The following is a 23,896-nucleotide window of genomic DNA, read 5'->3' as shown; positions in this document are numbered from 1 at the left end:
ACTAGGGAGGCTGAGGCAGGAGAATCACTTGAACCCAGGAGGCAGAGGTTGCAGTGAGCCGAGATCATGCCACTGCACTCCAGCCTGGATTAGAGTAAGACCCTGTCTCAAATAAATAAATAAATAAATAAATAAATAAATAAATAAATAAATAAATAAATAAATGGGAGAGATACAGAAATAAACAGTACACTTCTGTATTAATTCATTTTCACACTGCTGATGAAGACATACCCGACACTGGGAAGAAAAAGAAGTTTAAAAAGAGTTCTGGCCAGGAGCAGTGGCTCACACCTGTAACCCCAGCATTTCCGGAGGCCAAGGCGGGCAGATCACAAGGTCAGGAGATCGAGACCATCCTGGCCAACATGGTGATATCCCGTCTCTACTAAAAAAATACACAAAAAATCAGCCGGACGAGGTGGCGGGCGCCTGTAGTCCCAGCTACTCAGGAGGCTGAGGCAGGAGAATGGCGTAAACCCGGGAGGCGAAGCTTGCAGTGAGCCGAGATTGCACCACTGCACTCCAGCCCGGGCCACAGAGCGAGACTCGAGTTCCACATGGCTGGGGAGGCCTCACAATCACGGTGGAAGGCAAGGAGGAACAAGTCAGGTCTTACATGGATGGTGGCAAGCAAAGAGAAAGAGCTTGCCCAGGGAAACTGTCACTCACAGAACCATCAGATCTCGTAAGACTTACTATCAAGGAGCAAAGCAGGGGAAAGACCTACATACATGATTCAATTACCTGCCACCAGGTCCCTCCCACAACACACGAGAACTGTGGGAGCCACAATTCAAGATTTGGGTGGGAACACAGCCAAACCATATCAACTTCTAAATAAACTGTAGGTCAAAGGAGAAGTCATCCCTGTAATCCCAGCACTTTGGGAGGCTGAGGCGGGTAGATCACGAGGTCAGGAGATCGAGACCATCCTGGCTAACATGGTGAAACCCCGTCTCTACTAAAAATATAAAAAATTGGCCGGGCGCGGTGGCTCAAGCCTGTAATCCCAGCACTTTGGGAGGCCGAGACGGGCGGATCACGAGGTCAGGAGTTCGAGACCATCCTGGCTAACACGGTGAAACCCCGTCTCTACTAAAAAATACAAAAAGCTAGCTGGGCGAGGTGGCGGGCGCCTGTAGTCCCAGCTACTTGGGAGGCTGAGGCAGGAGAATGGGGTAAACCCGGGAGGCGGAGCTTGCAGTGAGCTGAGATCCGGCCACTGACCTCCAGCCTGGGCGACAGAGCCAGACTCCCTCTCAAAAAAAAAAAAAAAAAAAAAAAAAAATATATATATATATATATATATAAAATTAACCGGGCGTGGTGGTGAGTGCCTGTAGTTCCAGCTACTTGGGAGGCTGAGGCAGGAGAATAGCGTGAACCCGGGAGGCAGAGCTTACAGTGAGCAGAGATCACGCCACTGCACTCCAGCTTGGGCAACAGAGTGAGACTCATCTCAAAATAAATAAATAAATATATATATATATAATATTTCTCTCTCTCTCTCTCAAAAAAAAAAAAAAAAAAAAAAACTGACAGGCACAGTGGCTCACGCCTGTAATCCCAGCACTTTGGAGGCCAAGGAGGGCAGATCACAAGGAGCTCGAGACCAGCCTGGCCAATATGGTGAAACCCCATCTCTACCAAAAATACAAAAATTAGACAGGTGCTATGGCACACACCTGTAGTCACAGCTACTTGGGAGGCTGAGGCAGAAGAATCGCTTGAACCTGGGAGGCAGAGGTTGCAATGAGCCGAGATGGTGCCACTGCACCCCAGCCTGGGCAACAGAGCGAGACTCTATCTCAGAAAAAAAAAAAAAAGTAAAACTATAAAATTTTTAGAAGAAAACACAGAAGGAAAAAATCATTATAACCTGGAGCTAAAATAGAGATCTTAGAAATGACACCAAAACCATAATCCACATAGAAAAATTAATAAATTGAACTTCATTCACATTAATTTTTTTTTTCTCCGCAAAAAACCGGTTCACAGGTTGGGTGTAGTGGCTCACACCTGTATCCCAGCACTTTGGGAGGCCAAAGTCGGCTGATCACTTAAGGTCAGGAGTTCAAGACCAGCATGGCCAACATGGCGAAATACCGTCTCTACTAAAAATACAAAAATTAGCCAGGCATGATGGCACACGCCTGTAATTCCAGTTACTGAGGAGGCTGAGTCACAAGAATCACTTAAATTGGGAGGCACAGGTTGCAGTGAGCTAAGATCACATCACTACACTCCAGCCTGGGCGACAGAATGAGACTCCGTCTCACCAAAAAAAAAAAAAAAAGTTAACTATAAAACTTTTAGAAGAAAACATAGAGGGAAAAAAATCTTCATAATCTTGAGCTAAAACAGAGATCTTACAAATGACACCAAAACCATGATCCATAAAATAAAAAATTGGTAAAATGAACTTCATTCACATTAATTTTTTTTTTTCTCTGCAAAAAAACAGTTAACAGGCTGGGTGTGGTGGCTCACACCTATAATCCCAGCACTTTGGGAGGCTGAAGCAGTTAGATCACTTGAGGTCAGGAGTTCAAGACTAGCATGGCCAACATGGTGAAACCCCATCTCCACTAAAACTACAAAAATTAGCTAGGCGTGGTGGTGTACCCCTGTAACTCCAGCTAGTCAGGAGGCTGAGGCATGAGAATCACTTGAATCTGGGAGGCGGAAGTTGCAGTGAGCCAAGATCATGCCATCACACTCCAGCCTGGGTGACAGAATGAAACACTGTCTCAATAAAAAGATAAGCCACAGAGGTGAAGAAAATGTTGGCAAATTATATGTGACAAAGGATTTGAATTCAGAATCATGGAGAACTTTCAAAAAATAGGCAAAGTAGGCCAGGCACGGTGGCTCACGCCTGAAATCCCAGTATTTTGGGAGGCCGAGGCAGGTGGATCATCTGAAGTCAGGGGTTCAAGACCAGCCTGGCCAACATGGTGAAGCCTGTGTCTACCAAAAATACAAAAAGTAGCCGGGCGTGGTGGCAGGCACCTGTAATCCCAGCTACTGGGGAGGCTGAAGCAGGAGAATCACTTGAACCCAGGAGATGGAGGTAGCAGTGAGCTCAGATCGTGCCTGTACTCCAGCCTGGGGGATAAGAGTGAGACTTCGTCTCAAAAAAAAAAAAAAAGTTAAAAAAAGAAAAACAGGCAAAGTCTTGATAAAACACTTCTCCCAAGAGGATACAGGAATGGCATATAAACACAGGAAACATGTTCAATATTATTAGGCACCAGGGAAATGCAAATTAAAACTATGATACCACTACAGACCTATTTATTACAGTATTAAGAGGCCAGGCTCAGTGGCTCACGCCTGTAACCCCAGCATTTTGGGAGTCCAAGGTGGGCAGATCACTTAAGATCAAGAGTTCGAGACCAGCCTGGCCAACATGGTGAAACCCCATCTCTACTAGAAGTACAAAATTAGCCGGGTGTGGTGGCGCACATCTGTAATCCTAGCTACTGGGAAGGCTGAGGCAGGAGAATCGCTTGAACCTGGGAGGCAGAGGTTGCAGTGAGCCAAGATCGCACCACTGCACTCCAGCCTGGGTGACAGGGTGAGACTCCACTTCCAAAAAAAAAAAAAAAATACACACACACACACACATACATATATATATTAAGGTCAGGAATTATAAACTAATATGTAGTTTAAGGCTGGGTGCTGTGGCTCACACCTGTAATCCCAACACTGGGAAACCAAGGTGGGAGGATCACTGGAGCCCAGAAGGTAAGACACCAGCCTGGGCAACACAGTGAGACCCCATTTCCACAAAAAGAATTTTTTTTTTTTTTGAGACAGAGTCTCCATCTTGTTGCCCAGGCTGGAGTGCAGTGGGGCAATCTCGGCTCATAGCAACCTTCACCTCCCAGGTTCAAGTGAGTCTCCTGCCTCAACTTAACTTCCCAAGTAGCTGGAATTACAGGTGTGTGCCACCACAACCGGCTACTTTTTGTATTTTTAGTAGAGACGGGGTTTCAACACCTTGACTGGGCTGGTCTCAAACTCCTGATCTCCAGTGATCCGCCTGCCTCGGCCTCCCAAAGTGCTGGGATTACAGGCATGAGCCACCACACCCGGCCCACAAAACGAGTTTTTTAAAAAATAGTTTAGGCCAGGGCTTACACCTGTAATCCTAGCACTTTGGGAGGCCAGACAGGCAGACTGCCTGAGCTCAGGAGTTTGAGACCAGCCTGGGCAACATGGCGAAACCCCACCTCTACTAAAAAATATTAATAATAATAATAGTGTAGGCAAAAACAACAGAAAATCTCAAGTGCTAGCAGAGCAACTAGAACTCTCAGACATTGCTGTGAGTAGGCAAAATGGTATATCCACTCTGGATAACAGTTTGGCGGTTTCACAAAATGTTCCCATATGACCAGCTCCTACTCCTTGGTATTCACCTAGAAAACTGAAATTCACTTTCACACAAAAATCCTTTATAGACATGTTTACAGCAACTCTGCTTATAATCACCAAAACCTGAAAACAACCCCAATGTCCACCAATGGAAAAATGGACAAACAGTGGTACATTTACACAACAGAATACTACACAGCAGTAAAAAAGAACAAGCTACTGATACATGCAACAACTTGGATGACTCTCAGTCATTATACTGAGTGAAATAAACCTTCCTGAAAAGACTACACGCTGTATGAGTCCATTTATAGGACTCATCCAAAAGATAAAATCATACCAAGTAACAGAGTAATGGCTGCCAACACTTTAGGAGTTGGGGAGAGTATAACTATAACATGAGGGAGTTTTTGTGAACAATTAAACCGTACTGTATCCTGATTGTGGTAGTAGATATGTGAACCTACAGTTGTTAAAATTCAGATTTTCAACATTCAATTTTGGCTGGGACAGTGGCTTACACCTATAATCCCAAAACTTTGGGAGGCCAAGGTGGGAGGATTGCTTGAGCCCAGGAGTTTGAGATCTGTTTGGGCAACACAGTGGGACTCCCATCTTTACAAAAAAAAAAATTTTTTTTGTTTTTGTTTTTTGAGATAGAGTCTAGCTCTGTCACCCAGGCTGGAGTGCAGTGGCACAATCTCAGCTCACTGCAAGCTCCACCTTCCGGGTTCAAGCAATTCTCCTGCCTTAGCCTCCTGAGTAGCTATGATTACAGGCATATGCCATTGCGCCTGGCTAAGTTTTGTATTACCTGGGAGACTGAGGCAGGAGAATCACTTGAACCTAGGAGGCGGAGGCTGCAGTGAGCTGAGATCATACCACTGCACTCCAGCCCGGGCAACAGAGCGAGACTCCATCTCAAAAAAAAAGAAAAAGAAAACTGAGGTAGTGCAAGGTTGATACCTTGCCCACAGAACAGAGCCTATCGAATTTGTGGTTCAAGCTTTGTGTATAAGAGTTCTGATTTGGGTCAAAGACCTGATAAGCTAAGTTTTGTTTTCCTGCTCCTCCCATGTCCTCCTCCTTTGTTTTTTTTTTTTTTTTTTTGAGGCGGAGTCTCGCTCTGTCGCCCAGGCTGGAGTGCAGTAGCCGGATCTCAGCTCACTGCAAGCTCCGCCTCCTGGGTTCACGCCATTCTCCTGCCTCAGCCTCCCGAGTAGCTGGGACTACAGGCACCCGCCACCTCGCCTGGCTCGTTTTTTGTATTTTTTAGTAGAGACGGGGTTTCACCGTGTTAGCCAGGATGGTCTCAATCTCCTGACCTCGTGATCCACCCGTCTCGGCCTCCCAAAGTGCTGGGATTACAGGCTTGAGCCACCGCACCCAGCCCCTCCTCCTTTGCTGAAGCTACCCACATGCAGAAACAACAGCCTCCTTGGCTCAGCAGCCACCTCGATGAAGGTGGTCCTGGGTATAACACATAGTGCTGTGTCCAGCACACAGGACAGTGGGACTGCGACCACTCCTGAAAATCAGGACACTCCTTCCACTCTGCCCTCTCTCTTATCCACCTTCTGGCTTGGTGACTACAGAGTGTAGAGGCTGCTTGCCGGGACTCAGAAAGCCCCCCTGGGAAGCATAGGACCAGAACCCACTCACTGTTTCTTGCTGACATTGTTTTGGGTGCCATTTTGCACCATACAAGGTATTCCAAAAAGCTCACCATCTGTGGGGAAACAATTCAGAAGCTTCAGAATTACATTAAGACTTTCTGTGATCTGTGTCAAGAATATTTTACCCCAATTACCACAAAGACTTTCTTTAATGAACAATTATTAAAATACTTACAAAGAAACTTAAAAACTAAAGACAGCTTTAACAGTTTAAAATATCGGCCAGGTGCAGTGGCTCATGCCTGTAATTCCAGCACTTTCGGAGGCCGAGCAGGTAGATAGATCACTTGAGGTCAGGAGTTCGAGACCAGCCTGTCCAACATGGTGAAACCCTGTCTCTACTAAAAATATAAAAAATGGCCGGGTGCGGCTGCTCACGCCTGTAATCCCAGCACTTTGGGAGGCCAAGGCATGCAGATCACGAGGTCAGGAGTTCTAGACCAACGTGGTGAAACCCCGTCTCTATTAAAATACAAAAATCAGCCAGGCATGGTGACACGTGCCTGTAATTCCAGGAGGGTACTCAGGAGGCTGAGGCAGGAAAATCACTTGAACCCAGGAGGCAGACGTTGCAGTAAGCTAAGATCACCCCACTGCACTCCAGCTGGGGCAAGAGAGTGAGACTCCATCTCAAAAAAAAAAAAAATCAGCCAGGTGTGGTAATGCACTCCTGTAGTCCCAGCTACTCGGGAGGCTGAGGGAGGAGAATCACTTGAACTCAGGAGGCAGAAGTTGCAGTGAGCTAAGATGGCACCACTGCACTCCAGCCTAGGCAACAGAGCAAGACTCTGTCTCAAAAGTAAAAAAATAAAATAAAATACCATCCAAGATGGGGGCATATTTTAAAAGCTTAAAATACAGTAAAAGCAACTGTCAAGGTGCAGCACACAACTCAACAGTACATAACAAAGAAGCTGCAATGGCTCACACCTGTAATACCAGCACTCTGGAAGGCCAAGGTGGGTGGATCACAAGGTCAAGAGATAGAGACCATCCTGGCCAACGTGGTGAAACCCTGTCTCTACTAAAAATACAAAAATTAGCTGAGTGTGGTGGCAGGCGCCTGTAGTCCCAGCTACTCAGGAGGCTGAGGTGGGAGAATCGCTTGAACCCGGGAGGTGGAGACTGCAGTGAGTCAAGATCACGCCACTGCACTCCAGGCTGGAGACAGAGCGAGACTCCATCTCAGAAACAAAAAAATACACAATGAACTAATTCTGTGAACTATAAAACAGATTGTATTAATGAGACTACATGGAATAGAAAAGATCAGAAAAGTATTTAAATATTTTGTTTGTTTTTTGTTTTGCTTTTTTGAGACAGAGTTTTGCCCTTGTTGCCCAGGCTGGAGTGCAATAGCACAATCTCGGCTCACGACAATCTCCACCTCCCAGGTTCAAGCGATTCTCCTGCCTCAGCCTCCAGAGTAGCTAGGATTACAGACGTGCGTCACCACGCCCAATTAATTTTGTATTTTTAGTAGAGATAGGGTTTCTCCATGTTGGTTAGTCTGGTCTCAAACTCCCGACCTCAGCTGATCCTTCTGCTCCGGCTTCCCAAAGTGTTGGGATTACAGGTGTGAGCCACTGCGCCTGGCCTTTTTTCTTTTTTCTTTTTTTTTTGAGACGGAGTCTTGCACTGTCGCCTGGGCTAGAGTGCAGTGGCGCAATCTGGACTCACTGTAACCTCTGCCTCCCAGGTTCAAGCAATTCTACTGCCTCAGTGTCCAGAGTAGCTGCGATGACAGGCATCCACCACTATTCCCGGCTAATCTTTGTATTTTTAGTAGAGATGGGGTTTCATCACATTGGCCAGGCTGGTCTTGAACTCCTGACCTCAGGTGATCCACCTGTCTCAGCCTCCCAAAGTGCTGGGATTACAGGCGTGAGCCACCCCACCCCGCCAGTTTTTTTTGTTTGTTTTTGTTCATTTGTTCGTTTTTTTGAGACGGAGTCTCACTGTCACCGAGGCTGGAGTGCAGTGGTGCCATCTCGGCTCACTGCAAGCTCAGCCTCCCGGGTTCATGCCATTCTCCTGCCTCAGCCTCCGGAGTAGCTGGGACTACAGGCGCCCGCCACCACGCCTGGCTAATTGTTTGTATTTTTAGTAGAGACGAGGTCTCACCGTGTTAGCCACAATGAGATTTTTTTTTTTTTTTTTTTTTTTTTCTGAGACAGAGTTTCACTCTTATTGCCCAGGCAGGAGTGCAATGGCTAGATCTCAGCTCACTGCAACCTCCGTCTCCCAGATTCAAGCAATTCTCCTGCCTCAGTCTCCTGAGTAGCTGGGATTACAAGTGCACACCATCATGTCCGGCTAATTTTTGTATTTTTAGTAGAGACAGGGTTTCACCATCTCTGGGGTTTCATCATCTGTCAGCCAGGCTGAGGAACTCCTGACCTCAGGTAATCCACCCACCTCGGCCTCCCAAAGTGCTGGAATTACAGGCATGAGCCACCATGCCTGGCCCTAAAATATTTTGTGAAATTTTTGTTGTTTGTATTTATGTGTACGCTTCCTAGATCTTAACAGATTTTATTTCTTAAGAGTGGGTTATGGTCAAAAGCCATAGGCCAGGTGCAGTGGCTCACGCCTGTAATCCCAGCACTTTGGGAGGCAGAGATGAGAGGATAGCTTGAGGTCAAGAATTCAAGACCAGCCTGGGTAACATAGTGAGACTCTGTCTCTATATTAAAAGAAAAAATTATCCAGGCATGGTGGCACATACCTAGAGTCCCAGCTACTTGGAAGGATTACTTAGTCCAGAAATTTGAGGTTACAGTGAGCTATGACCATGCCAACTGTACTCTAGCCTATGCAACAGAGAGAGACCATGTCTCTTTTAAAACAACAACCCTAATGCATACCAGTTTAACAGAATATCACGGTCCTGTCAAAAATAATACTCAGGTGGGCACAGTGGCAAGGGTCTGTACCCTAATCCATTAGTAAAACTAAGATGAGAGGGATCGCTTGACACCACAAGCTCAAGGCCAGCCTGGGCAACTTAGCAAGATAATAGTAATAATAATAATATGCATACAGTTATCTGATTTTGAATAATGTGACAAAAATAATAAAGGTAGGGCCGGGCATGGTGGCTCACACCTGTAATTCCAGCACTTTGAGAGGCCAAAGCAGGTGGATTACGAGGTCAGGACTTCAAGACCAGCCTGCCCAACTTTGTGAATCCCCGTCTCTACTAAAAATACAAAAAAAATTAGCCAGGCATGGTGGCAGGCACCTGTAGACCCAATTACTTGGAAGGCTTAGGCAGGGGAATCGCTTGAACCCAGGAAACGGAGGTTACAGTGTGCCAAGATTGCACCACTGCACTCCAGCCTGGGCAACAGACAGAGTAAGACTCTGTCTCAGAAAAAATAAATAAATAAAAATAATAATAAAGTTATATTTCACCTAAGTATTACAAAGCAAATGTGAATTATTAAAACTTGAAACGGTATGAAAGACTAAACCTAAGAATTTTATTGTGCCACCAACTGGTTTTTATTGAATCAACAGAAATGAATGTGTTTCACAACCAGCTACAGCAAAAATTATCAATATTTTTTGTAAGGATATGCACAGTCAAACCCCCCACCCTATCCTTCCCGACAGCAGCAAACACTGCCCTTAAAAACCCCAATGATCCAAACGCTCCCGCCTCATCTTTGATCTCAAGAACTACAGCCTGTTTTGATCTCCAGCCTGTTTTGATCACAGGATACTGGATGAGGGCAATCTCGGGAGACTGAAGTCCAGCACTACGGCCCAAGACCCTAATGTAACAATATAATAATAATAAAAACGGCGGGGGGCGGTGGCTTACACCTGTAATCCCAGCACTTTGGGAAGCCGAGGCGGGAGGATCACCTGAGGTCCGGAGTTCGAGACCAGCCTGGCCAACATGGTGAAACCCTGTCTCTACAAAAATTAGCCGGACATGGTGGCACATGCGTGTAGTCCCAGCTACTTGAGAGGCTGAGGCAGGAGAATCGCTTGAACCCGGGAGGCGGAGGTTACAGTGAGCTGAGATAGTCCCATAATTGCACTCCAGCCTGGGCGACAGAGCGAGACTCCGTCTCAAAAAAAAAAAAAAAAAAAAAAAGAACAATTTCTGTCATGATTTAGCACAAAAATACTCCCAATGCTTATTTCGTTTTTAATTGCAATGCCTTTAAAACTACATAATTTAAGAGTTCAAATAACGTTATAAGAACGCAACTTTTAAACATCTATTCTCTTTCAGGAGACAATGGGATAACTGGAAATGACTGCGCCAATTGCATACCCCCTTATAAATACTGTACCCTCTAAAATGTTGTGACCAACGGTTGAATAAAAGTGGCAGGAATCCATAATTGGTAGGTGCTATGTGTGCTAGCTATCTTCATAAACAAAACTTAAAAAAACACCTTTCAAATTCCTTAAGTTCGAACCCTAAATACATACCTGAGTAACCAGACCACTAAACACCCTTGAAAACTTAACAAAGCGGGGGAGGAGGGACCAGGGCTGCCAGCTCCAGGTGGCTGTCAGGTAGATTTCAAATAACCACACAGGAGGACCAAAGGAAAACTTCCGGGAGGCCTTTCTCAATCATCACGCGCAGAGCATAACGAAGACGGACAGAGAGAAACATTTCAAAGGCCTGGGAGCGAAAGGGCAGCTTTGCTCATCCCTGGAATCGCAGTCGCTCTGGAGCTGCTGCAGCGGGCGAGGCTCCACGACAGAAGCCCGGGCCTCGCGGACATCACCCGCTGGGTCCAGCGGAAGGCGAAGCGCCGTGCGCGGAGCTGCACCCGGGAGCCGTCCCCGCCCGTTCAGGGGCTGCTCCAGTCTGCGGACCATCCCGTCGCCTTGAGCCGCGGCCCCGGTGTCGCCCTCCCGCCGCCTCTGCTCAGGTTCTCCTCTCAAGAAAGTGACAGAGACCGCGTCACGCCGAGCACGGCCCACCTGCCGCCCTGCCCCGGGACCCCGGCAAGCGCGGCGCCGCAGGACCCGTTATCCGCCCGCCCGCAGCATCCCGCTCCCAGGCCCGGGGCGCTCAGGCCGACAGCGGGAGGCCGAGCTCCGCCAAGGCGCGGGGGGACTGCGACCGCGTACCGCCATCGACCCCCGCCCGCTGCCGCCGCTTACCTCGAAGTAGCCTCCGGGGGCGGCGCCGCCCGCGCTGGCGCCCGCGCCGAGAGGCCCGTTGGCCGCCGCCGCGCCGCCCACCAGGCCTCCTGCGCTGCCCGGGGCCGCCAGGCCCGCGGCCTGGGAGCCGCGCAGCGCCGCCGCCGGGCCGGCCTTGCTGCTGCTCGCGCCACCGTTACCCCCGCCCGAGCCGCCGCCGCCGCCCCGCTTGTTCTTCCGGCGCTTGGCCCCGCGCTTGGCGTCGGCTGGGCTCATGGCGGGCGGGGAGAGGGGCGCAGAGCGGGCGCGGGGGCCGCGGGCGGCGGCGGAGGGCGGGGAAGGCGGGGAGGCTGAGGCGGCGGCGGCGGGCGCTCCGGCCAGCCAGGGGACGCTGCGCGGGGTCGCGTCCGGGGCGGGGAGGGCTGGGGCGGGCGGGAGCTGCGGGGCAGGCCGCTGGGCGGGAGGAACCGCGAGTCCACAGTCCCGGCGCCGCGGCTGACCAGAGTTAGAGTCCAATATGGCGGACACAAGGGGAAAGGGATCCCAGTTTACGTCGGGGGAGGGGGAAGGAGCAGCGAGGAGGGGGAGGGGTGTGGGCCCCCACCCCCACCCCGCCTTACTCCGCCCCCCGGGCGCCGCTTTTCCCTTTGCTTGCCCTCCCCCTCCTGCCGTTAACGTGCCTCGGCGCGCAGGGCACGCCGGGAATTGAAGTCCATGCTACCCGAGCCGCCGCTGGCGGCGCCCAAGGGTGGACCACGACTCCCGTCAGGCTGTGCGAGGCCGAGGGCCCGGACCCTGGGAGGGGCTGGGGCCAGGGAGCTGGATGCGGCGGTGATGTCACCGCCGCGCTAGTCGCCGCAGGTCCCGCCCGCGCCGCGCGGCTTTCTGGGCGTTGTGGTTGGACGTAGGGCTGGGCCGGCAGGAGGCCGCTCCGCCGCCCGCGAGGCGAACTACAGAGCTGGCGGCAGGGAGTTCCGCCTCTCTGACCGGCGCCCGCTGCCCGCCCTCCCCGCCCGCGCCCCTGTCCGCCGCCCAGGTGCCGCAGACCGGCGCGGCTCCCGGGATGCACCAGGGGCGGCGCGGCGCGGCCCTGGCCTCGCCAGGAACGCCCGGTGACCTTGGGCTAGTCTAGTTCGGGTCCAGATGACTCAGTGAGGACCACAGAATCCCTGCCTCGTGGGCTGGGTGGGGGTTCGGACGGCGCTGGAAAGCCGGGCGGGGCGCAACGGGGTCCGCCTGGGTGCGGAGGCAGCGGCGGAGCCGGCGGAGCTTGGACCGGGCCCGGGCCTGGGACACGCCGGTCGGTTCCCGAGAACCCCTCGCCTAGAGGTTGCTCTTCCCGATCCCGCCCTCTCCCTGCTACCCCATTAAGCTCTCTCCAGAGGTCCCGGTTCCTTGCTACCCCGCGGAGCCCGAGGACGATCCGGCCGCCTCCCACACCCTCGCACTCACGCACCTCAGGGACGACTAGCCGGGTCAGATCCTCGCAGAAGTCCGGGTCAGAAATAAGGGCCTGTGTCTGGACCCTCCTCCTTCCGCGGCCTTGCAGACATCTGCGAGCCCCAGGAACAGCTCTCCCCTGAGACCCGGGCCTTGGGGGACCCTGCCGGCGGCCCCGCCCCCTGGAGGGCCCCGCTTACCGCAGACACAGAGGCACAAAGGACATGATTTCCCCTTTTTGGTTTCAGGGGTGGTGTCAGGCCGAGAGGCGGCGGACTTGGCATTGGGATGTGCGGCCTGCCAGGCTCCACTTGCAGCATTTACCGAGCCCTACTGTTCGTGCTGGGTCCCCACAACCCGCCCCAGCTTCAGCCACAGCCTCCTGATCCTCTGACCCATTCTTTATGACACAAGCAGAAATCTCATGTGATCACAAGAAAGCTACCCTTAAAGGCACTCAGATACCATCTTAGGAGAAAAAAGGCCTCCCCCCTCCCCGCCCCATCAGAGGGTTTTGGATGATCCTGCCACTGAACATGGAGTTTGAGAGAGCGGGTAGGAATGCGATTCTGGCCTCCTCTCCTTCAGTGTCATAGACTGTCCCTGCCTTCACACCTGCCCCATGCCTCAACCCCTGTCCTTTCCTTTGTCATAGCACATTGCACAGCATTGGGATTCATGGTGTCACCAGTATCCCCAAAGACAAAAGGTTTTGTTGGGCAGGAGAGAACCTGGGAATGCCTCACACACCTCTGACACCCAAGCTACTGCAGAGCACGGGGCTGAGCACCCAGCACCCCACTATTTGCTGAATCAATGAATGACAATAATGACCATTAGGCCTGGGTGCCTTGGCTCATGCCTGTAATCCCAGCAGTTTGGGAGGCCGAGGCGGGCGGATCACCTGAGGTCAGGAGTTCAAGACCAGCCTGGCCAGCAAATCGAAACCCCATCTCTACTACAAATACAAAAATTAGCTGGGCATGGTGGCACACACTTGTAATCCCAGCTCCTCGGGAGGCTGAGGCAGGAGAATAGCTTGAACCTGGGAGGCGAGGGTTGCAGTAAGCCGCAGTAGTGCCATTGCACTCCAGCTTGGGCAACAAGAGCAAAACTCCTTCTCAAAAAAAAAAAAAAAAAAAAAAAAAAAAAAAAAAAAAGAGGCTGGGTATGGTGGCTCACACCTGTAATCTCAACACTTTGGGAGGCAGAGGCAAGCAGATCACGAGGTCAGGAGACTGAGACCATCCTGGCTAACATGGTGAAACCCCGTCTCTACTAAAAATACAAAAAATTAGCCGGGCGTGGTGGCGGGCACCTGTAGTCCCAGCTACTGGGGAGGCTGAGACAGGAGAATGGCATGAACCTGGGAGGCGGAACTTGCAGTGAGCCGAGATCGCACTCCAGCCTGGGCCACAGAGCGAGACTCCGTCTCAAAAACACAAAACAAAATGAAAGGAAGAAAAGAATAAAAATAATGATAGGTCGGGCATAGTGGCTCATGCCTGTAATCCCAGCACTTTGGGAGGCTGAGGTAGGCGAATCACCAATCACCAGGTCAGGAGTTCAAGACCATCCTGGCCAACACGGTGAAACCCCGTCTCTACTAAAAATACAAAAAATTAGCTGGGCATAGTGGTGGGCCCTTGTAGTCCCAGCTACTTGGGAGGTTGGGGCAGGAGAATGGCGTAAACCCAGGAGGCGGAGCTTGCAATGAGCTGAGATCCGGCCACTGCACTCCAGCCTGGGCCACAGAGCGAGACTCCGTCTCAAAAAAAAAAAAAATTCTTTTGAGGCCGGGCGCGGTGGCTCACGCCTGTAATCCCAACACTTTGGGAGGCCGAGGTGGGCGGATCACAAGGTCAGGAGATCGAGACCATCCTGGCTAACATGGTGAAACCTCGTCTCTAATAAAAATTACAAAAAATTAGCCGGGCGTGATGGCGGGCGCCTGTAGTCCCAGCTACTCAGGAGGCCGAGGCAGGAGAATGGCGGGAACCCGGGAGGTGGAGGTTGCAGTGAGCCCAGATCGCACCACCGCACTCCAGCCTGGGCGATAGAGTGAGACTCCGTCTCAAAAAAAAAAAAAAAAAAAAAGGCAGGCTCCTGAAGTCCCAGCTACTAGGGAGGTTGATGCAGAAGAATGCTGTGAACACAGGAGGCGGAGCTTGCAGTGAGTGGAGATCGTGCCACTGCACTCCAGCCTGGGCGACAGAGCGAGAGTCCGTCTCAAAAAAAAAATATATTTTGAACAATCATTCTTTTTTTTCTTACCTTTTTATTTCCCAGACATAAGGAAACAATTTCTTACGCTTTTTATTGGAGTATTACTCATTTATAGTTTGTGTAATCTATTTAGACTCATGTCTACCATTTGTTACCTCTTTGACACACGTTTTGGGTTTTTTTCTTCCCTTCTTTCTTGCTAGATCATTCAGTATTCTTCATTTTTCCTTTTGTTCTCTTCTCTCAAATGTATTGTTTTTTGTTTGTTTTGAGAAAGATTCTTGCTCTGTCGCCCAGGCTGGAGTGCAGTGGCGCCATCTCGACTCACTGCAACCTCTGCCTCCCGAGTTCAAGTGATTCTCCTGTCTCAGCCTCCCGAATAGGATTACAGGCGCACGCCGCCATGCCTAATTTTTCTGTATTTTAGTAGAGATGGGGTTTCACTGTGTTACCCAGTCTGGTCTCGAACTCCTAAGCTCGAGATGATCTCATAGAAGTGAGAGAGTAGAATAATGATTCCCCTCCCCTCCCCTCCCCTCCCCTCCTCTTGCTCAGGCAGGAATGCAATGGCCTGATCTCGGCTCACTGCAACCTCCACCTCCTGGGTTCCAGTGATTCTCCTGCCTCAGCCTCCCAAGTAGCTGGGACTTCAGGCGCCCACCACCACACCTGGGTAATTTTTGTTTTTGGTTTTGAGGTGAGGTCTCGCGCTGTTGCCCAGGATAGAGTGCAGGGGCGTGATCTTGGCTCACTGCAGCCTCTGCCTCCCAGGTCCAAGCAATTCTCCCACCTCAGCCTCCCGAATAGCTGGGATTACAGGCGCACCACCTTGTCTGGCTAAGTTTTTAGTACAGACAGGGTTTCACCATGTTGACCAGGCTGATCTCGAACTCCTGACCTTGTGATCCACCTGCCTAGGCCTCCCAAAGTGCTGGGATTACAGGCATGAGCCACTGTGCCCGGCTTAGAATAGTGGTTTCTAGAGATAGGGAAGAGTAATGGGGAGAGGGAGATAGCCAAAGGTTAGTTAATGGATACAAAAGTACAGCTTGAGGCCGGGCATGGTGGCTCACCCCTGTAATCCAGCACTTAGGGAGGCCAAGATGGGAGGATCACCTGAGGTCAGGAGTTTAAGACCAGCCTGGCCAATATGGTGAAACCCCATCTCTACTAAAAATACAAAAATTACCTGGGCGTGGTGGTACACGCCTGTAATCCCAGGTACTAGGGAGGCTGAGCCAGGAGAATCACTTGAGCCTGGGATATGAAGGTTGCAGTGAGCCAAGATTGTGCCACTGCACTCCAACACAATCTCGGCTCACTGCAACCTCTGCCACCCGAGTTCAAGGGATTTTCTTGCCTTAGCCTCCCGAGTAGCTGGGATTACAGGTGCCTGCCACCACGCCAGGCTAATTTTTTTGTATTTTTAGTACAGATGGGGTTTCACCATCTTGGCCAGGCTGGTCTTGAACTCCTGACCTCATGATTCACCCACCTCGGCCTCCCAAAGTGCTGGAGTTACAGGTATGAGTTTTTTTTTTTTTTTTTTTTCCGAGACAGAGTCTCATTCTGTCACCAGGCTGGAGTGTGGTGGTGAAATCTCCGCTCATTGCAACCTCCGCCTCCCGGGTTCAAGTGATTCTCCTGCCTCAGCCTCCCGAGTAACTGGGACTACAGGCGTGTGCCATGATGTCCAGTTAATTTTTGTATTTTTAGTAGAGATGGGTTTTCACCATGTTGACCAGGATGGTCTCGATCTCCTGACCTCGTGATCAGCCTGCCTCAGCCTCCCAAAGTGCTGGGATTACAGGCATGAGCTGTGAGCCACCACGCCTGGCCAATATGCTTAACTTTTAAGGAACCAACAAATTGTTTCAAAAGTGATTGTATCACTTTACATTCCCAATCAACACTGCATGTGAGTTTCAGCTACTCTGCATCTCTGCCAATGGCTGATGTCGTGAGTATTGTTAATTTTAGATATTCCAATGGGTTAAAATGTGTGGTAATAATGTCTTACTGTGATTTTTTTTTTTTTTTTTTTTTAGAGTTCCGCTCTTGTTGCCCAGGCTGGAGTGCAATGGTGCCATCTCAGCTAACCGCAACCTCTACCTCCCGAGTTCAAGCAATTCTCCTACCTAAGCCTCCTGAGTAGCTGGGATTACATGGATGCGCCACCACGCCCGGCTAATTGTTTGTATTTTTAGTAGTGACAGGGTTTCTCCATGTTGGTCAGGCTGGTCTTGAACTCCCGACCTCAAGTGATCCACCTGCCTTGGCCTCCCAAAATGCTGGGATTACATGTCTGAGCCACTGTGCCTGGCCCTTATTGTGATTTTAATTTGTATTTCACTACTAATAATTGTGCTGCTTTTTCATGTTCTTACTATCCACACCACGTATCTTCTTTGAGGAAGAGTCTACTAAAATCATTTGCTCATTTCTTTGCATTTTAATTATTGAGATTTGAGTGTTCTTTTTGTATTCTGGATACAAGTCGTTTATTAGATGTGTGATTTTAAAATATTTTCGCCAAGCCTATGGCTTGTCATTCCTAGTGTTTTTTTATTCTTTGAGACAGGGTCACCCGAGCTGGTGTGCAGTGGCATGATCAGGGCTCTCTGCCAGCTTAATCTCCTGGGCTCACGTAGTCCTCTCACCTCAGCCTCCCAAGTAGCTGGGACGACAAGCACACACCACCATGCCTGGGTAATTTTTTTTTTTAGATGGAATCTTGCTCTGTGGCCACGCTGGAGTGCAATGGCACAATCTCGACTCACTACAACTTCCAACTCTGTGATTCAAGCAATTCTCCTGTCTCAGCCTCCTGAGTAGCTGGGATTACAGGCGTCCGACACTACGCCCAGCTAATTTTTGTATTTTTAGTAGAGACGGGGTTTCACCACGTTGGCCAGTGTGGTCTCGATCTCCTGACCTCATGATCCTCCCGCCTCAGATCACAAAGTGCTGGGATTACAGGAGTGAGCCACCGCGCCCGGCCCATGCGTGGGTCATTTTAAAATTTTTCTGTAGACATGGGGTCTCACTATATTGCCTAGGGTGGTCTGAAACTCTTGGGCTCAAGCAATCCCCCCACCTTGGCCTCCCAAAGTGTTAGGATTACAGGTGTGAGCCACTGCACCCGGCCTATTTTATTTACTTACTATTTATTTTAGAAACAGGGTCTCACTATTTTGGAGATAGGGTCTCACTATGTAACCCAGGCTGGAGTGCAGTAGTGTGGTCATGGCTCCCTGAAGCCTTGAATTCCTGGGCTCAAGCAATCTTCCCATTCCAGCTTTCCAAGGATCCAGGACCATAGGTGTGCACCACCATTTTCAGCTTTTGGTTTTTTTTTTTGAGAAGGAGTCTTGCTCTGTCACCCAGGCTGGAGTGCAGTGGTGGGATCTCAGCTCACTGCAAGCTCCACCTCCCGGGTTCAAGCCACTCTCCTGCCTCAGTCTCCCGAGTAGCTGGGACTACAGGCGCCCACCACCATGCCCAGCTAATTTTTTTGTATTTTTAGTAGAGACGGGACGGGGTTTCTCTGTGTTAGCCAGGATGGTCTCCATCTGCTGACCTCGTGATCCGCCCTCCTTGGCCTCAAAGTGCTCCCAAAATGCTGGGATTACAGGCGTGAGCCGCCACACCAGGCCTTTATTTTTTGTTTTTGTTTTTTTGTTGTTGTTGTTGTTTTTTAATGTAAAGATGGAGTTTCATTATGTTGCCCAGGCTGTTCTCAAACTCCCAGGCTCAAGTGACCCGCCCACCTCGGTCTCTCAAAGTGCTGGGATCACAGTCATGAGCCACTGCACCCAGCTGCTTCTTTGTCTTTTTTTTTTTTTTTTGCGACCGAGTCTCGCTCTGTCGCCCAGGCTGGAGTGCAGTGGCCGGATCTCAGCTCACTGCAAGCTCCGCCTCCCGGGTTCACGCCATTCTCCTGCCTCAGCCTCCCGAGTAGCTGAGACTACAGGCGCCCGCCGCCTCGCCCGGCTAATTTTTTGTATTTTTTAGTAGAGACGGGGTTTCACCGTGTTAGCCAGGATGGTCTCGATCTCCTGACCTTGTGATCCGCCCGTCTCGGCCTCCCAGAGTGCTGGGATTACAGGCTTGAGCCACCGCGCCCGGCCTGCTTCTTTGTCTTAATGGTGTGTTCTAAGGTGCAAAAGTTCTTATTTTTTATCACATCCAACTTGTTTTTCTCTTACGCATCATGCTACTATAATTCTTTCCTGAGACAAAATCACAAAGATTTTCTCCCTTCATTTCAGAACTTTTTTTCTTTCTTTCTTTTTTACTTTGTTGCCCAAGCTGGAGTGCAATGGTGCGATCTCAGCTCACTGCAACCTCCTCCCAGGTTCAAGTGATTCTCCTGCCTCAGCCTCCAGAGTAACTGGGATTACAGGCGCCTGCCACCACGCCTGGTTAATTTTTGTAATTTTAGCAGAGACGGGGTTTCACCATGTTGGCCAGGCTGGTCTCGAACTCCTGACCTCAGGTGATCTGCCTGCCTTGGCTTCCCAAAGTGCTGGAATTAAAGGCATGAGCCACCATGCCCAACCAAAACTTACTTTTTTTTTTGAGATGGAGTCTTGCTCTGTTGCCCACGCTGGAGTGCAGCAGCATGATCTCCACTCACTGCAACCTCTGCCTCCCGGATTCAAGCGATTCTCCTGCCTCAGCCTCCCTAGTAGCTGGGATTACAGGTGTATACCACCACAGCCTGCCAAGTAGCTGGGATTACAGGCTAGTGCCACCACATCTGCCTATTTTATATTTTTAGTAGAGACGGGGGTTTCACCATGTTGGCCAGGATGGTCTTGATCTCCTGACCTTGTGATCTGCCCACCTCGGCCTCCCAAAGTGCTGGGATTACAGGTTTAAGCCACCGTGCCCAGCTTTTTTTTTTTTTTTTTTTTTTTTTTTTTTTTTTGAGATGGAGTTTCATTCTTGTTTCCCCAGGCTGGAGTGCAATGGCGTGATCTTGGCTCACCACAACGTCCGCCTCCTGAGTTCAAGTGATTATCCTGCCTCAGCCTCCGGAGTAGCTGGGCTTACAGGCATGGACCACCACGCCCGACTAATTTTGTATTTTTAGTAGAGACGGGATTTCTCCTTTAGTCAAGCTGGTCTTGAACTCCTGACCTCAAATGATCCGCCAGCCTCGGCCTACATAATTTGTGTAGTTTTAGTAGAGACAGGGTTTCACCATGTTGGCCAGACTGGTCTCTATCTCCTGATCCTGTGATCCACCCACCTCAGCCCCCCAAAGTGTTGGCGTTACAGGTGAGCCACCACACCCGGCCAAAACTATTTTAATCATTAAGTGTACAAGTCCATGGCATTATCTATATTCAGAATGTTGGGCAGCTTTTACCACTATTTTCAGAACTTTTTTTTTATCATCTCAGAAATTCTGTAGCCATTAAACAAAAACTTTACATCCCCTCTACCCTCAGGCTCTGGTAACTTCTACTGTTTAAATTTTTCATTTGTCGGGCACGGTGGCTCACGCCTGTAATCCCAGCACTTTGGGAGGCCGAGACGGGCGGATCAGTAGGTCAGGAGATCGAGACCATCCTGGCTAACACAGTGAAACCCCGTCTCCACTAAAAAAATACAAAAAACTAGCCGGGCGAGGTGGTGGGCGCCTGTAGTCCCAGCTACTCAAGAGGCTGAGGCAGGAGGATGGCGTGAGCCCGGGAGGCGGAGCTTGCAGTGAGCTGAGATCCGGCCACTGCACTCCAGCCTGGGTGACAGAGCGAGACTCCGTCTCAAAAAAAAAAAAAAAAAAAAAAAAAAAAAAAGAAACTACTATGCTGGGCACAGTGACTCACGCCTGTAATCCTAGCACTTGGGGAGGCCGAGGCAGGTGGATCACAAGCTCAGGGGTTCCAGACCAGCCTGACCAACATGGTGAAACCCTATCTCTACTATGAAAACAAAAATGAGCCAGGCACCGTGGTGCATGCCTGTAATCCCAGCTACTCAGGAGGCTGAGGCAGAATTGCTTGAACCTGGGAGGCCGAGTTTGCAGTGAGCAGAGATCGCGCCACTGCACTACAGCCTGGGTGACTGAGAAAGACTCCGTCTCAAAAAAAAAAAAAAAAAAAAAAAAAAAGAAAAAAAAAGTACTGCATATACAGTATTTTATTAGTTGCTAACCTCTTACTGTGCCTTATCTGTAAATTAAACTTTATATGTATGTATATATAAATAAGAAAAAAACAATATATATACAATTTGGTACTCAGGTTTCAGGCATCCACTGGGGGTCTTGAAATGCACAGTAGTGACCGGGCATGGTGGCTCACGTCTGTAATCCCAGCACTTTAGGAGGCCAAAGACAGCAGATCACCTGAGGTCAGGAGTTCAAGAGTAGGCTGGCCAACATGGTGAAACCCCGTTTCTACTGAAAACACAAAAATTAGCCAGGCGTGGTGGTGGGTGCTCGTATCCCAGCTACACCGGAGGCTGAGGCAGGAGAACTGTTTGAACCCAGGAGGCGGAGGTTGCAGTGAGCCGAGATCGTGCCATTGCACTCCCGCCTGGGCCACAAGAGTGAAACTCCATCTCAAAAAACAAAACAAAACAAAACATATAGGACAAAGTATCGCCAGGCGCGGTGGCTCAAGCCTGTAATCCCAGCACTTTGGGAGGCCGAGACGGGCGGATCACGAGGTCAGGAGATCGAGACCATCCTGGCTAATACGGTGAAACCCCGTCTCTACTAAAAAAATACAAAAAACCAGCCGGGCGACGAGGCGGGCGCCTGTAGTCCCAGCTACTCGGGAGGCTGAGACAGGAGAATGGCGTGAACCCGGGAGGCGGAGCTTGCAGTGAGCTGAGAGCCGGCCACTGCACTCCAGCCTGGGCGGCAGAGCAAGACTCCGTCTCAAAAAAAAAAAAAAAAAAAAAAAAAAAAAAAAAAAAAAAAAAAGGACAAAGTATCATGAATAGGGTGAAGTTATCAGAGAAATGCAAGTATAGTGTATGCTAGAAAATCAAATACAGTCATGTGCTGCTGTAGACCTTTAGTCAGCAGACCACATACACAATGGTGGGTGGTCCCGCTGAGTATAATGGAGCTGAAAAATGCCTACTGCCTAATGACAGCTTAGCTGTCATGCTGTAGTACATTGTTACATGTGGTGCTACCAGTTGTATAAAGGTATAGCACATATAATTTATGTGCAGTACATACTTAATAAATGACTATGTTACTGGGTTATTCATTATATTTTAAGATTGTAGTCCTATTATTGCTGATTTTTGGAGATAGAGTTTCATTCTTGTCACCCAGGCTGGAGTGCAGTGGTGCCATCTTGGCTCACTGCAACCCCCACCTCCTGGGTTCAAGCTATTCTCCTGCCTCAGCCTCCCACGCAGCTGGGATTACAGGTGTGCACTGCCACACCAGCTAATTTTTGTATTTTCAGTAGAGATGAGGTTTCACCACGTTGGCCAGGCTGGCCTCAAACTCCTGACCTCAGGTGATCCACCCACCTCGGCCTCCCAAAGTGCTGGGATTACAGGAGTGAGCCACTGCGCCCTGCCTTTTCTGTACCTTTTCTATATACACAAATACCATCGTGTTACAACTGCCTTCAGTATTCAGTATACTAACATGTACAGGTTTGTAGCCTGGAGCAATAGGCTGTATCACATGGCCTAGATGTGTAGTAGGCTCTGCCATTAAGGTTTATTTAATTACACATTACACTTTACAATGTTCATACAACAGCAAAATTGCCTAACAATACATTTCTCAGAACATATCCCTGTAAGGTGGGGTACAGTGGCTCACGCTTGTAATCTCAGCACTTTGGGAGGCTGAGGTGGATGGATCACTTGAGGTCAGGAGTTCGAGACCAGCATGGCCAACATGGTGAAACTCTGACTCTACTAAAAATAGAAAAAATTAACAGGTGCACACCTGTAATCCCAGCTATACTCTGGAGGCTGAGGTAGGAGAATCGCTTGAACATGGGAGGTGAAGTTGCAGTGAGCTGAGATTGTGCCACTGCACTCCAGCCTGGGCGATGGAGTGAGACTCTGTCTCAGGGGGAGGAAAAAAAAAAAAAAAAAAAAGAACATATCCCTGTAGTTAAACTACATATACCTATGTTACACAATACATTAACTGTTAGAGAGGCAAATGAATCTTGTCTCAATAGGAGCAGAAAAAGGACTGATAAGATTGAACATTCACTTGTGACCAAAAACAGAACTAGAGAAACCCCATCTCTACGAAAAATACAAAAACTAGCCGGGCGTGTTGGCAGCTCCTCTAATCCCAGCTACTCAGGAGTCTGAGGCAGGAGAATTGCTTGAACCTGCCGAGATCGTGCCACTGCACTCCAGCCTTGGCGACAGAGCAAAACTCTGTCTCGTTAAAAAAAAAAAAAAACCCAAAAAACAACAAACAGAAATCGAAGACAAATGCCACTAGGTGCGGTGGCTCAAGTCTGTAACCCCAGCACTTTGAGGAGGCTGAGGCAGGCGGATCACCTGAGGTCAGGAGTTCGAGGGCAGCCTGGCCAAGATGGTAAAACCCCGTCTCTACTAACAATACAAAAATTAGCCGGGCGTGGTGGTGGTGTGCTTGTAATCCCAGCTACTCGGGAGGCTGAGGCTGGAGAATCGCTTGAAACCAGGAAATGGAGATTGCAGTGAGCAGAGATTGCGCCATTGCACTTCAGCTGGGTGATAAGAGCGAAACTGTCTTAAAAAACAACAACAAAACAAATGCCTGCCTCATGGTAGGAAAAAGAACCTCCCTCACCTGATAGTTATCTAACAAGAACCTACAGCAAACATCTGTCTTGATGGAACACTGAAACGCAAAGGTGCCCACCCACACCATTTGTGTATTAATAATAATGAACTGGGCTAGCCTTGGCGTCATGGCTCACACCTTTCATTCCACTGCCTTTGGGAGGCTGAGGAAGGAGGATCACCTGAGGTTAGGAGTTAAAGATCAGGCTGGGCAACATGGTGAGACCTCCGTCTCCGCAAAAATAGAAAAAATAAAAAATAAAAAAAAC

General features: G+C 49.6%; 1 protein-coding gene across 5 annotated transcripts in view; it reads right to left on the bottom strand.

The window, feature by feature from the left end:
- FAM193A (family with sequence similarity 193 member A) overlaps positions 1-12,980 on the bottom strand; it is a 199,673-nt gene extending 186,693 nt beyond the window's left edge. Inside the window, exon 1 of one of the 5 annotated variants that reach the window (XM_030919842.1) lies at positions 12,824-12,980. In XM_030919842.1, the coding sequence (XP_030775702.1) occupies positions 12,824-12,943 (120 nt within the window). In that variant the 5' untranslated portion in view covers positions 12,944-12,980. Of the gene's footprint in view, positions 1-11,204; positions 11,720-12,639; positions 12,766-12,823 lie in introns of those variants that run through there. The other 4 variants (XM_010384373.2, XM_030919851.1, XM_030919829.1 and 1 more) reach the window with 4 other exon arrangements.
- Between the last annotated feature and the right edge of the window lie 10,916 nt (positions 12,981-23,896).

Source organism: Rhinopithecus roxellana, chromosome 2, assembly GCF_007565055.1.
Source record: "Rhinopithecus roxellana isolate Shanxi Qingling chromosome 2, ASM756505v1, whole genome shotgun sequence".
Taxonomy (NCBI): domain Eukaryota; kingdom Metazoa; phylum Chordata; class Mammalia; order Primates; family Cercopithecidae; genus Rhinopithecus; species Rhinopithecus roxellana.
The sequence above is the reverse complement of the archived record's forward strand: the minus strand, read 5'-3'. Positions and strand labels throughout refer to the sequence as shown.